Raw genomic sequence first — 13,297 nt, 5'->3', positions numbered from 1 at the left:
TTGGATTTTTATCTTTTAATAGACTATATATAATATCCTACCTCTTACTATGCTTATCTCTTTAAAAACTTGGAACATGGGTCATTCGTACACATAGCCCGGGCAAAGAGAAGGAAGTAAATCAGAGGTAGACTCGTCATGTGCAGGAAGGTGGTGGTGTGGGCCTTACTCTCGTCACTGCAGCGGTGCCAGGTGCCATCGGAGAGTCGGGGTGGGGGGGCCGGAGCGTGGGTCCTCTCGATGGTACTGACTGGGATGCGTGGTCTCCGTGTTTGTACAGCTTGCCTGGGAAGAATTTTAGGCTTTTAACCAAATTCACACCAGCTTCTGAGCACCCAACTGGGGGACAGCTTGATTCCCTATAGCTGGCCTTTTGAGGTGACAGTGATGGAATTTGACAGACCTTCGAGGTGGCTGTGATTTTGGCTGTTACAGTAAGAGTTTGTCTCTAGAGAAGAAACACAAACACTACATGGGAATGATGTCAATTTGGTTCCTTTGTGGCCTTTTTTCTTGTAAGATGTTTTCAAACTGCAGTAAGCAGTCCATCTATAAGACCATTGAAAGTAAGGCCCAGGAGTGTTTTCAAGAGCGAAGCAACAAAGTGTGTGGGAACTCCAGGGTGGATGAAGGAGAGGAGTGCGACCCTGGCATCATGTACCTGAACAATGACACGTGCTGTAGCAGTGACTGCATGCTGAGGGCGGGCGTGCAGTGCAGGTGAGCTCGGGGCCTGAGCATCGGGAAGGGGGGGTGCGCTCGGGTGGGCGTGTTTGTCTCTCCTTGTCCTTTACAGCAAGGAAACTGCTTTCTGAGAAGCCGTGGGACTTTATGTCACAAAATCTTTCATCTTGTAGACTTTTTGATTCGGGACCCCACAGCTCAGAGAGTCTTTTCTAAGGAAACACAAGAGGTGATTAAATGAGGATGTTCACGGCTGCTGCCTTTTACAGTAACAAGATATTAGACCCAATGAGAATGACAGTCCTGAGATCTAAATTATTGTGTTTCTATGCAATAAAACAGTGTTGGAGAATCCTGTTTAATGGCATACACTAAATGCAGAGGAAGCAGGTTACAAATTAGAAGTACCTGTGTTTCCATGTTGCTGACTGGTGCCTGGCTTAGCGTAGAAGGGGAGAACTTGACTGTGGTGAGTAGCAGATATGAGCAATGTACAGTGTGTACTGTCGTTATAAATACTGATGGGAACTAGGACTCGGGCTGCCTCGCTTCCTCACTGTTAGTGGCCTGGCAGGCCCGTGTCTTCCTTTTTTTTTTTTTTTAATTACTGTGTTAAGTTAATGAAAACCAAGGACACCAAGATGTTCTGAGGATGCATCCCCTCGGACCTCTCTGCGCTTACTGTCTGCCCGCTGCTGCCTGATGAGTGTGTGGAGGTGGGCCAGTGCCCGGGAGGGCTGAGCATGTAGCGCTGGGCAGCCCAGCCAGGATGCCTTCCCTGCCATCTTCAGGGCCCTCTGACATGTCCGTAGTGTTCGCTGTGGGGCTGCCATTTGACTGGATCTCTTCCTGTCTGCTCTACCTCTGCAGTGATAGGAACAGTCCTTGCTGTAAGAACTGTCAGTTCGAGACTGCCCAGAAGAAGTGCCAAGAAGCCATCAATGCCACTTGCAAAGGCGTGTCTTACTGCACAGGTGAGTCCCTCTGCTCGTTCTCTCGGGATACTTGGCTCAGGTGAATGTGTGTATGTTTGAAACAACACTGTGTTTCGTTCAGATGAAAACAACCTTCAGAATCCTACTCCTTAGTTGGAGATGCACTTAACAGTGGTCGGTGCCAGACCCGTCCTGCTTTCTTACTTGCCTTTCGTCCACTTCGTTTCCCTCACCTCCTTCCTCTTACAGGCAGCACATGGAATGCGTTTAATATTTGCCTGGCTATGTGTATTTCCATGAAATACGGTGGAGTGTTATTTTGTGTATATGTGTTTTTAACATGCCAGGATAATACTCGACTTCAGATCTTCTTTTAAACTCAGTGCCAGTTTTTATGAATTATCTCTAGACCATCTCACAGACCATCTGTCTTTGTCTGTATCCCTGTCTGTACATAGTTCATTGTTTGGGGCACCTGCTGAGTTTACTTATGTAGTGTATTGTACCCATCTGTTCACTAAGTGATGGCTTGGATTGCCTTCATCTTCTGGGTACCACAGAACTACGACAGACAATCTCCCATGTGCCTTCCAGGTGTTGTAAGCGTTTCCTGGGTGCACGTGAAGGAGTGGAGTTGCTTGGTCATAGAAAGCAGCCCTACGTTGATCTCTCTAGAACAGCAGTCCTGGTGCACCAGTAGTGTGTGTGGATTCCTGCATCGCAGTGTCCTTGTCAGCCCTCGCTGTCATCCAGATGGTCTTATTTTTTTGCCAGTCTGATGAATGTAAAGTGATCTCTCATCCGTATTTGCATGTTTCTTGAACGTCTCATATCTGTTAGCCATTTGGATTTTTCCTTTTGTAAATAGCCAATTCATATATGTGGTCTTTTTTTTTTTTTTTTTTTTTTAAATTTAAAGTATTCTCCATGTCCAACATAGGGCTTGAATTCACAACCCTGAGGTCAAGAGTTGCATGTTCTGGGGTGCGTAGGTGGTCCAGCTCTTGGTTTTGGCTCAGGTCACGATCTCAGGGTTGTGGTACCAAGCCCTGCATTGGGCTCTGCGTTCAGCAGGAAGTCTGAGATTCTCTCCCTCCCCTCTGCCCCTTTCCCTGATCATGTACGCTCTCGTGCATTCTTGCGCTCGCTCTCTTTCTCTCTCAAATAAACCTAAAAAAAAAAAAAAAAAGTCACATGCTCAAATGACTGAGCCAGCAGGGTGCCCCTATTTGGTTCACTTTTAAAAAATTTGGGTTTCCTGTCGTTTTGCTATTGTTGAAGGAGTCATTGTATGATGATTCAGTTGGTTTAAAAGTTGCATATACCTTCCTCCTATCTGTTGTCCACCTTGGAACAGAAACTTTTTAAAGATTTTATTTTTATGTATTTATCAGAGAGAGAGGACAAGCAGAGGGAGTGGCAGGCGGAGGGAGAAGCAGACTCCCTGCTGAGCAGGGAGCCCAATGCAGGGCTCGATCCCAGGACCCTGAGATCATGACCTGAGCTGAAGGCAGACGCTTAATGACTGAGCCACCCAGGCACCCTGTTCACCCATTTGAAGTGTACAGTTAGTGGTTTGTAAGGTGTTCGCGTTTGTGTAACCACTGGCAGTCAGTGTTAGAACGTCTTCATCACCTCAAAAAGAAACCCGTGTCCTGTAGCCATTGCTGAATCTCCTCATCACCACCCCCCCGCCCCCCAAGCCCCAGATAACCAGTAATCTACTTTTTGTCTCTGTGTATTTGCCTGTTCTGGACATTTCATATAAACAGAATCCTACAATATGTGCCCCTTTATAGCTGTCTTCTTTCATTCAGAATCACGTTTTCAAGATTCATCCATGTCATAGCATGAAGCAGGACTTCATTTATTCTTACTGCTGAGTGATCGCCCGTTGGGTTCGGATGTGCCACATTTTGTTTCATTCATTCATCAGTTGATGGACTTTTGGATTATTCCCACTTTCCGATGATGAATAACACTGTTATGAACATTTGTGTGCAAGTTTTTGTGTGGTTGTATGTCTGTCTTTGCCCCGTCTGGACCCAGGAGTGGAATCGCTGGGTCGTATGGTAACTGTTCCATCGTTTGAGGAGCTGTGAAGCTGTTTTCCCCAGTGGCTGCGCCATTTTACATTCCCCCCAGCAGTGTCTGAGGCTTCCTCTTTGTCCACGTCCTCAGCAACACTTGTTGTCTTTTTGATTATAGCCTTCACAGTGAAGCTTTCTCTCAGTTTGGTTTTTCCTTTGCCTTTTCAATGTGCATTTTATAAGATGCCGCTCGGGACTCCTGCATTCTATTGGCGTGACCACAGTTTGCCACTTGTCAGGAGCTGGAATGTCCCAGTCAAGCTTCACACGAACATTTTCTAGCTGTGCTCAATGTTTCAGTCTTTATTTTAGTAGTAAAGCAGATTCAGAAAAATGTTCTTTTTAAATAAGCCTAAGCAAAGCAGTTTGAAAAACTTTATTCCTTCTTATCAAATATCCTTTTGTTCCCTTGATATTTTATAGAAAGGAGCAGCTAGCAGAACATAAACTCCTTATTAGGACTCAGCATTCATGACCAGCAGTGTCAGCATCACCTGGGACCTTGTTAGACATGGACGTCCTTGGCCCCCTCCACGCTCCCCCCGGGCCCCATGCCCCAGGCAGCTCTGGGGACAGGCGCAGTGGTCTGCCCACTGGGTCTGATGCACCCTGAGCCTCGCGAGCCCGGGCAGCTAGGTGGCACTGTGTCTGTGATGATTTTCCTCTGTGTCTGATGCTGTGATTTTAGTCTTCTGAGCACAGATGTTCTGCAGATACTCACGGGGCATTTTGCACGTATGTGTTCGGGGCAGCAGAACAGACTGAAAATACCATGGCAGCTTGGTGTCACTGTTGACGGGCGTGCTGCCCTTTTCCCACAGCCTGCTTTCAGCAGCAGCAAGCTTGTTATGTGCCTGTCCTGTTGGCCCTGAGTGCCCAGCGCCATGGAGGGTTTCGTCAGACTGGAGGCACGTGTGATGTGCCCGCGTTAGTAGTGTATGGTGTATATTGGGTACTTCATGGAAGGCTGCTTTTGTTTGAGCCAGGGCAGGTTCCTTTAAGTTTCCTGTCACCATTCCACTGACTTTGAAGTCCGAGTTCTTTCAGACTCCATGGATTGGTCCCGTTCGTCAGGCGAAAGGCCAGGCCTCCAGCTCTGGTCACCGTCCTCTGTTTGCATGTAGTAGTTCTCTTCTTGTGGTCATGTTTAACTGTGTGTGTTGCTCATTTTCCAGAATGAGCCCCTCATTCCAGCTTCTCACTTGAATTTAACATCCTTCTGTGGCTTTTCTTTGTCTGGAAGAATCATTGGTTCATTTAAGAAATATCTGTGGCGTACTTATGGTGTGTGGTAGGGATTCGACGTAAGTTGATTCATTAATAGATTTGATCTTTGCTTTCGTGGAGCTCACCAGTCTGAGAGGGGAACTGAAAACACATCCTCACCTAGATGTAAATTGAGGGGCGCCTAGGTGGCTCAGTTAGCTGAGTGCCCGACTCTTGATCTCAGCTCAGGTCTTTTTTTTTTTTTTTTTTTAAGATTTTATTTATTTATTTGACACAGAGCACACAAGTAGGGGGAGTGGGAGAGGGAGAAGCAGGCTCTCTGTTGAGCAAGGAGCCCAATGTGAGGCTCGATCCCAGGACTCTGGGATCATGACCTGAGCCGAAGGCAGATGCTTAACCGACTGAGCCACCCAGGTGCCCTTCAGCTCAGGTCTTGATCTCAGGGTCATGCGTTTGAGCCCTGCTTTGGGTTCACTGCTGGGCATGGACCCTACTTAAAAAAAAAAAAAAAAAAAAAAAAAAAGAAAAGATGTGAATTGCAAAATGTGTGCTTGAAGGAGAGAAGTAGCTCTAACGAAGGAGCACAGTGGGGTGAAAGTAGGGCCCCCGGAGGTCTGAAGGAGGTCTTTGAGCCAGATCTAAGGGTGAGAAATAGCCAGCCAGTGCCCCCCAGGGTGGAAACGAGAACATTACGGGTAGACTGAACAGCGTATGTTACGGTTCCGAGGGAGAGACCTTGGAGAGGTGAAGACATTGGAGGCCGGCTGAGGTGAGGGCTCGGGAGCGGCCACTGGTGAGGCTGGAGGGGCCCCGCCGGCCGTGGGCCTTCCTGCAAAGCTTGCTTTTCAGTCCGAGTGACCACTGCAATGTCTCTTTCGTAGCGCATCTATATTATGTATCTATGTGTTCTGTCACACGTAGTTACGTGTCACAATAAAAAGGTAAAAGCAAAATGTTAGATAGTGGCTGAGGGGCGGTTTGGGAGTGCGGGGACCAGCACCGCGCAGGGCTGGGTACCCAGTCAGGCACCCGATGCTTATCGGCTGATGGATGTACACCGCTGGCCTTCTGCCCCCCTGGGCCACTTTGTACCCTTCGTGAAACGCGGTGCTAACTTTTGTGAGCATCAGAGCCCTGCCCCTGTAGGACTGGTGGCCGTGGGACTCACAGTGACCTGTGTGCTTGCTGCGTGCTTCCAGGTAACAGCAGTGAGTGCCCCGCTCCTGGCAATGCTGCAGATGACACGGTGTGCTTGGACCTCGGCAAGTGTAAAGATGGGAAGTGCGTTCCCTTCTGTGAGAGGGAGCATCGGCTGGAGTCCTGTGCGTGTAACGGTGAGCGCATGTCCGTGCTGCGTCCTTGCAGCAGGAGGGGAGATGGTCTGTGTCTGCCAGGCCCCGTCCCTCTCCGGGGGCCCAGCAGTACTCACTGCTCACTGCTGGCCGGGGCGGTGGGGAGAACCCAGACGGGGTCGGGAGAAGGGCAGGGTGGTCTGTGAGAACTCTCTGGACTCAGATCCTGGCTCCTCCGTCTTGTCTGTGAAAACTGGCGTGTCGGTCTTTCTTCTTCATTTTCAGACCATGTGGCCGGCTTAGGGGTGGGAGAGGAGGGAATGTGGTTGCGGTTGGGTGGGTGGATGGAGGTCTGTCCTCGCTGCGCCCCGCCCGCCATGTCTTACACACCATGAAGGCAGGGGGGCCGTCTGCAGCTCACCGGCCGTGAGCTCGCACACTCCTTCAGGACCTCCGCCAGAGAGCCCGTTCCAGGGTCTGACCCTGCCTGTCAGGGTGTTTGCTGTTGTCACCAGGGTTGAGCCCGCTGCCCTCCGCTCCCTGCCAGATGTCTGGGGCAGGGGCCTTGCCTAGTGGTGGTTGGTGACATCATGCTGGCTTCTCAGACTTGTCCTCAGGTTTCTACCTTCTATTTTTGGAACTCCTGGGTCTGAGAAGGGGCCTCAGGGACTGACTGGGCTCCAAGCTTCCCGCCCTGCCTCACCTCAGGAGAGTTCTGTTGCTTTCACAACACCCCAGAAGTGAGAGCCGCTAGGTTGGGGACTCCCCATGTGCACAGTGGAGGAGGCGGCTCTTCCCGGGCGGACAGCACGTAAATACGGAAGATGACACACAGTAGATGCCAAATAAGTAATTTCCCAAGTGAGTGGCAGGAGGCTGGCGATGCCCTGGAGAGACACATAGTAAATGCCCAGGAAATGCTTGATCAATGAATGAATGAGGAAAAGGTTCTTCTTTTCCCATTAAAGTGGTTTTGCTGGTTTTTGTGTACTAGTTGATTTCAGTTTCTCCCAAGTGTAGCTGTGGACCTCCTCTGGGTCATGTACTGTCCGGAGTTACGTTGCCAATTGACTTTTTGGGCATTTCTGCTGTTGGTGTGCGTGCCACGTGGCTTATGTGATGCCCAGTTGGTTCCGTGACCCCACGTGCCGTGGGCCATAGGTCTAGATGGAGGGCGTCTTGGTTCGGCCGCTGTGCGCACATCCCGCGGCGGCCCCCTTCCGTCCGCGCTGGGCTGTCCTGTCCTGTCGCATCTCTGCTGGTTCTCCCTGGAGCCTTGGTTCCCCACGGGTGTATTTGAAACGGAGATGCCAAGGGTTGAAATCAGTGTCATAAGAATGTTGGGATGAAGGGAAACATTGAGTATCATAAAGGACTTGAAGTAGAATAATTTGGCTTTTAATCTGTTAAAGGAAACTCTTTGGTGTAAATTGTTTTTACCTTGTGGCCTCTCTGAGGACCAAGGAGCCTGAACTCAGAAGTTAGTGTTTGGGGGTGAATGAGGGATAGTTTGCTATTGAAATGAAAAATAAATGCATTTCCTTTCCCGTTGGGAGCAGGGTGGGGAGGAGAGGCGGGAAGGAGGAGCATTGTGTCTGCACTCCAGCTGTCCATACGCTCCCTGGTTCTGTTCCAGAAACCGACAACTCGTGCAAGGTGTGCTGCAGGGACCCCTCGGGCCGGTGTGTGCCCTACGTTGACGCTGAACAGAAGAACTTATTCTTGAGGAAAGGGAAGCCCTGTACGGTGGGCTTCTGTGACATGAATGTGAGTATTTACATACGTACAGCTTTTTCTGTAACGGCCAGACGGGCAGTTTGATGTTGTAAAGACTTGATTTTGCCAGTGGAAGGAGTGCCGCCCGCCTTTGTAACGCACTGCCTGCTCTCGTGGGCACGGCTGTCTGGGGGAGGCTGTGGGGATGACCCGAGGGAAACCGGAGCGCTCGCTCTCCGCAGCAGGGGACCCTGAGTCCAGTGACTGGGTGGGACCTGCAGGGGCCTTTATGGTAAAGTTGGTTCCTTTTAGGCAGTGAGTGTTAATTATTTGGTTTTCTAAACTAATTATAAAATTGACTAAGATTGTGAAATTGCAAGTTTTGATTTTGAAACCAGTGCTGAAACAGGAGAGACTAAGAGGTGGCTCGACGCACTTGCATCAGACCCTCTTATTCTCTAGAGAAACACCTTTTATTCCTGCGGAGTCACAGAAGTGGGTTTAAGGGGGTCAGGCCGGCTCCCCCGGCAGTCTGGTCAGGTTCCCCCTGTTCTGTGTGCGCGTGTGCGCCGTGAGCAGAGCCCTTGCTCGAGTGCCCTGGCTTAAACACATTGGTTTTCTCAAGTTTCGTTTCCTGGGAATTCTAAATTCACTTATAAAAACGAACTGATTGTGGAAGTGTCAATGACAAGTGTATCCTACTTTCTTAAGTCGTGTGTCAAAAAATGGGTCCCCTGCAGGTTTGATGTTACGAAGCCTTCCGTGTCAGTTATTTGTACACAGCCATGCTGCTTCTAATGCAGTACTTTTCGGGGCAATACTGTGTGTTCCCTGTTCATAGGGCAAGTGTGAGAAGCGAGTACAGGATGTCATCGAGCGATTTTGGGACTTCATTGACCAGCTGAGCATCAATACTTTCGGTAGGTGATTACCCTGGGTGTCTGTTTGCTTAAAGCTGAGCCGATTTCGGTGATGACAGGAGAAAAGTATGTTTTCAGATTAATGTGCTCTAATCCTGCAACAGCAGATGGAAATATTCACAGCTTTTGTTGAAACAACTTTGTCAGCTAAGATAAAATGGACTCCTAGCCATCCCTCCGTGTAGTGCAGATGTGCAGATTTTCAGACAAGGAAAGTCCGTACTTTGTCAAAATACTGACTTCTTAAAAAAATGAACACCTGACACCATAAGCATGGTTCAGTCCTATAGGTTGTAAATCTGAATCCTATTTGATGTGGGCCTCAAAACAAACAAAAAGTAGGCTTCAGATTTTGCAGAAGCAGCAATGTATTCTGTCTTGCAGGGTTCACAAAATTAGTCACAAAAATAATACCCGGATAGCAGCAGCTTTGTCCTGGTAGGCATCATTGCGAGCAGTAGCCTTCTATATGCTTAGTCCCTGACACCATCACTTCAGGGATCGTGTTGAGCATTGTGTGATATCTCTTCTCCACATGGATATTGGGGCTGTGTCTGGAAGAGCACCCGCGGTTTGGGGCGGTGGTCCGGGCTAGCATAGGTGACCCACTGCTCCGGGCCGCCTTGCTGGTACCACCTGGCCGGCAGTCCGTGGCATGGGACACAACGAGAATATACTAAGAGCATTCAATTTTGAGCATCTAAAGTACTTGATCAAAACATTCACTGTTTGGAATTGTTCACAGGAAAGTTTTTAGCGGACAATATCGTAGGTTCCGTCCTGGTTTTCTCCTTGATATTTTGGATCCCCTTCAGCATTCTTGTCCATTGCGTGGTAAGTCGCCAACTTGCAGGTAATGAGACATTTTATTAGAACTTTGAGCAATCCCAACCTTATAACTTTCAGAAAAGATAAAATTTGTTCTTAGCAAGATCTGACCTGATGTTTCCAGTGGCATTTTTTGGTGTTATCCCCTGGGAAAAGTTCAGCTAATTGTTTTTTAAAAGAATTATGCTTTTTGTATGTGGATATTTGTTCTCATATATAATTTGAGGAATGTTATACTTCTGAGCCCAGGAGATTGTTTCACTGGATTTGCCTAGGACCTCTGAGTGAAGCTTTGAAACAAGAGCGTTTTAGACTTTGTTATAATAGAACAAATAACAAACCTCAGCATTCCAGAGGTGGCGCCCCTCTACCATATAGATTCCTGACCTTATTGTATGGGGTATTAAATCTAAGAGGGAGCAATCTTTATTATTCTCCTTCAAAATGAGTAACAGCTAACAAGGTGAATTGGGCTCTAATAATAACTCCACGTGATTTATAAACTTGGGGACTTTATAAAACTCATCCTTACAACTCCATTCACCTTGCTTCTATGAGAAAATGATGATTTGTCTGCTGTAGAGATGAGATATCAGACCCAGGCTTCCAGGCTTGTACTTTGGAACTCTTGGGCAGTGCCCCCTCATGTGAGCATGTGGAAGATTCCAGCACAGCTACCTCTCAACAAGAGTCTTTTTTTTTTTTTTTTTTAAGATTTTATTTATTTGACAGGGAGAGAGAGAGAGCACAAACAGAGGGAGGAACTGAGGGAGAGGGAGAAGCAGACTCCCTGCCGAGCAGGAAGCCCGATGTGGGACTTGATCCCAGGACCCCAGGATCATGACCTGAGCTGAAGGCAGATGCTTAACCAACTGAGCCACCCAGGCATCCCTCTCAGGAGTCTTCCTCTGCTTCCTTTCCGCTTGTGCTGGGGCCCTCTCACTGAGCAGCTCTTCCTCAGGGTGGGGAGCATGGAGGGTGTGGGGAGGGAAATCTAGGGAACAGCCCTGCTAAAGCAAAGCTGTGTTAAGGGGACACAGTAGGAGCTTTGACAGGTGGCCGAGAGTGCCACCAGTTACTGTTGTTTTTACTGGCGAAGCCAATCTACTTTGCGTTGCAAGTTGCCATTGTGGACTGAGGCCTGACCCTTGGTTTTGGAGCAAAGCCGCTAGATAGGAGGGAGGGTGGTGCCTTGTCGCCGACCACAGAATGTGTGGGGGCAGCTGGGCTGGAAGCCAGGCCTAGAGTTTCGGGCTCCACCTCCTGCCTTGCCCATCGTCCTCTGTTCCACGTCGGGATGGAAGCAGGTGTTCAGCCGTCTGCGGAAGTGTGATGGAGGGACTTCAGGCTGTTCCTCTAAGAATTTGGGCCACAGTAAACTCTGGAAACAGCTGAGAGTGTTGAGGCCATGGCGGGCTGGGGCATTTGGAGGCCAGCGCCAGGTGGACTGCCCGCAGCGTCCCTGACCCCCGGCAGCTGCCCCTGCGGTCAGCACTGCCCTGGTCTGACCCCTGCACACACAGGGACGTGCCTTTGGGGAAATCTCCCAGGAGAATTGTCCTTAAGCGTTCCCTGACTGGTTCCTTAGTTGACACCAAAACACCGATGGCCTCAAGGGCGAAGGAGGCACTTGCGGGCTGGTGGCAGAACTCGTGAAGTTTCCGTGAGAAAGTCTTCTCTACTGCACCTGCTAATGCTTGCCACACTCATGTTCTGAGGTGGTTCTTCGCTTAGGAGGAGCCTAAAGGGAGAGAGTGTGTAACTGAATTATTTGTAAGAATGACCTTTGCCTACTCGTTTTCCTTCTAGGATAAGAAACTGGACAAGCAGTATGAGTCTCTGTCTCTGTTCCACCCCAGCGTGAGTACCCGCGCGCAGCAGTCCCTTCCAGGGCCTCCTGGTGGTCACCCCAGCGAGGGCCGGTAGCCCCTGCGGCTGCGCCGCCTTGGGCTGGTGGGAGGTCCTGTTGCAGTGGGAGGGCTCTAGGCTGGAACCTCCGTTGGTTGTGCGGATGGAGGTTTAAACAGGAGGGCTGCTCTGCCTCCTGCCCCCCGGCCCCGATTGAGCTGTTCCGCGCTGACCTAATTTAATGTTTGAACTTTCCCTGTCTTGGGATCCTGACTTGATAGGATTGTTTCTTGTGAGTGCTCTTTTGGGTCTTCAAATGGCCAGTTGTCAGGACATGTGGAAGGTGGGGGAGCCTCACCTCATGCTTTGCTTAGTGCGAGGGGGTCATGGTGCCCAGACTGTAGACGTGGGGGTGGGGGGGAGGTTGGAACTGTAGGACCTGGATCCGTCTTTAACTCCGTGTCTTTGCAGAACGTGGAAATGCTAAGCAGCATGGACTCGGCCTCGGTTCGCATCATCAAGCCCTTTCCTGCGCCCCAGACCCCCGGGCGCCCGCAGCCCCTGCAGACCGCCCCGGTGCCGCCCGTACCCACGGCTCCCAAACTGGAGCCCCAGCGAATGGACACGATCCAGGAGGACCCCAGCACAGACTCGCACGTGGATGAGGACGGCTTCGAGAAGGATCCCTTCCCCAACAGCAGCACTGCCGCCAAGTCCTTTGAGGACCTCACGGGCCGTCCGGTGACAAGAAGCGAGAAGGCCACCTCCTTCAAGCTGCAGCGTCAGAACCGCGTGGGCAGCAAGGAGACCGAGTGCTAGGCTGGGCCTCCCCAGCGCAGGCTTCAGCGCGCACAGGGTTTTTGTACGACGGACTTGAAATCCCTGCGTCCATTTTGTGAAGATTTGGGAGAAATAAGGGACTTCACAGCAGATGCTGGTCATGTGTTTGGACTCCTTCACACACAGAAATATTTGTGTGCTTAGGCCCTTGTCCTTTGGAAGAGGTAAGGTGAATCTAGCTTATTTTGAGGCTTTCAGGTTTTAGTTTTTTTGGTTTTCAAAATACCCTTCAACCTGTGGTGCAAAAGCAGAAAATACAGCTGGATTAGGTTATGAATATTTACATTTTTGTAAATTGACCTTTTTATTGAGAATAGCACTGATTAAGGAAATGATCAATTTTTTTTGTTTTTTTTTTTTAATTTTATATACACTGTAATGATCCGCTGACTATCAGGAGGCATTTAGCAGTTCCTTGTGAGGATAACTGGAACACAGATTTTATTTTTTGCCTTCAGGTAAAGACAAAGAGAAAACTGAGTTATACATTCTTTCCGAAGTGTGGGTTCTGTTTTTAGGCATTACCCAGAGCTTTTAGCAGCAGGGAGAATCACCCAGCTTATTCCCAAAAGATAGATGTGTTAATACGGTTTTTCGGATTCTAAGAATTAAAACACAATCTAGCTTACAGGTAGCCAAATTGAATTTACAGAATCCTGCCAACTGCTCAGGGCCCCAATGTGCCGGGCAGTTTTTGTTTTCTAAGTTTATCTAGTACTGTTGCCGTGTTCGTAAAGGGCTCGCCATTCACAAAACCGAAACAACTTCAAAATGAGAGCATGGTTTCCTCTTTGCAAACACTAGTGGCCAAGAAGTATGTGAGCTAGTTCTCCCCAAAGAACGGTGGTCTTGAAAGGCCGAGGCGTTGTGCTGAGCAGGGGGCAGCACGCTGCCTCTCTTGGGCCTGCGGCTTCCCC

At 49.3% G+C, this 13,297-nt stretch overlaps 2 protein-coding genes across 5 annotated transcripts in view; one reads left to right on the top strand and one right to left on the bottom strand.

Annotated features, from left to right (window-relative positions):
• Positions 1-13,291, top strand: part of ADAM17 (ADAM metallopeptidase domain 17) — a 51,130-nt gene extending 37,839 nt beyond the window's left edge. For 3 of the 4 annotated variants that reach the window (XM_032430020.1, XM_032430021.1, XM_032430019.1), the window contains 8 exons: positions 521-720; positions 1,555-1,658; positions 6,136-6,270; positions 7,865-7,995; positions 8,786-8,864; positions 9,610-9,698; positions 11,502-11,552; positions 12,012-12,371. In XM_032430020.1, coding sequence (XP_032285911.1) covers positions 521-720; positions 1,555-1,658; positions 6,136-6,270; positions 7,865-7,995; positions 8,786-8,864; positions 9,610-9,698; positions 11,502-11,552; positions 12,012-12,359 — 1,137 coding nt within the window. In that variant the 3' untranslated portion in view covers positions 12,360-12,371. Of the gene's footprint in view, positions 1-520; positions 721-1,554; positions 1,659-6,135; positions 6,271-7,864; positions 7,996-8,785; positions 8,865-9,609; positions 9,699-11,501; positions 11,553-12,011 lie in introns of all 4 variants that reach the window. The other variant, XM_032430018.1, reaches the window with a different exon arrangement.
• The window catches only part of IAH1 (isoamyl acetate hydrolyzing esterase 1 (putative)), a 12,452-nt gene continuing 11,688 nt past the window's right edge, over positions 12,534-13,297 (bottom strand). The window contains exon 7 of the transcript XR_004302463.1: positions 12,534-12,614. The gene's annotated coding sequence lies outside the window, so the exon portion shown is untranslated. The remainder of the gene's footprint in view (positions 12,615-13,297) is intronic.

The sequence above is a fragment of the Phoca vitulina genome, unplaced genomic scaffold, assembly GCF_004348235.1.
Source record: "Phoca vitulina isolate PV1807 unplaced genomic scaffold, GSC_HSeal_1.0 scaffold42, whole genome shotgun sequence".
NCBI lineage: Eukaryota > Metazoa > Chordata > Mammalia > Carnivora > Phocidae > Phoca > Phoca vitulina.
This window is presented reverse-complemented; position numbering and strand designations above follow the sequence as displayed.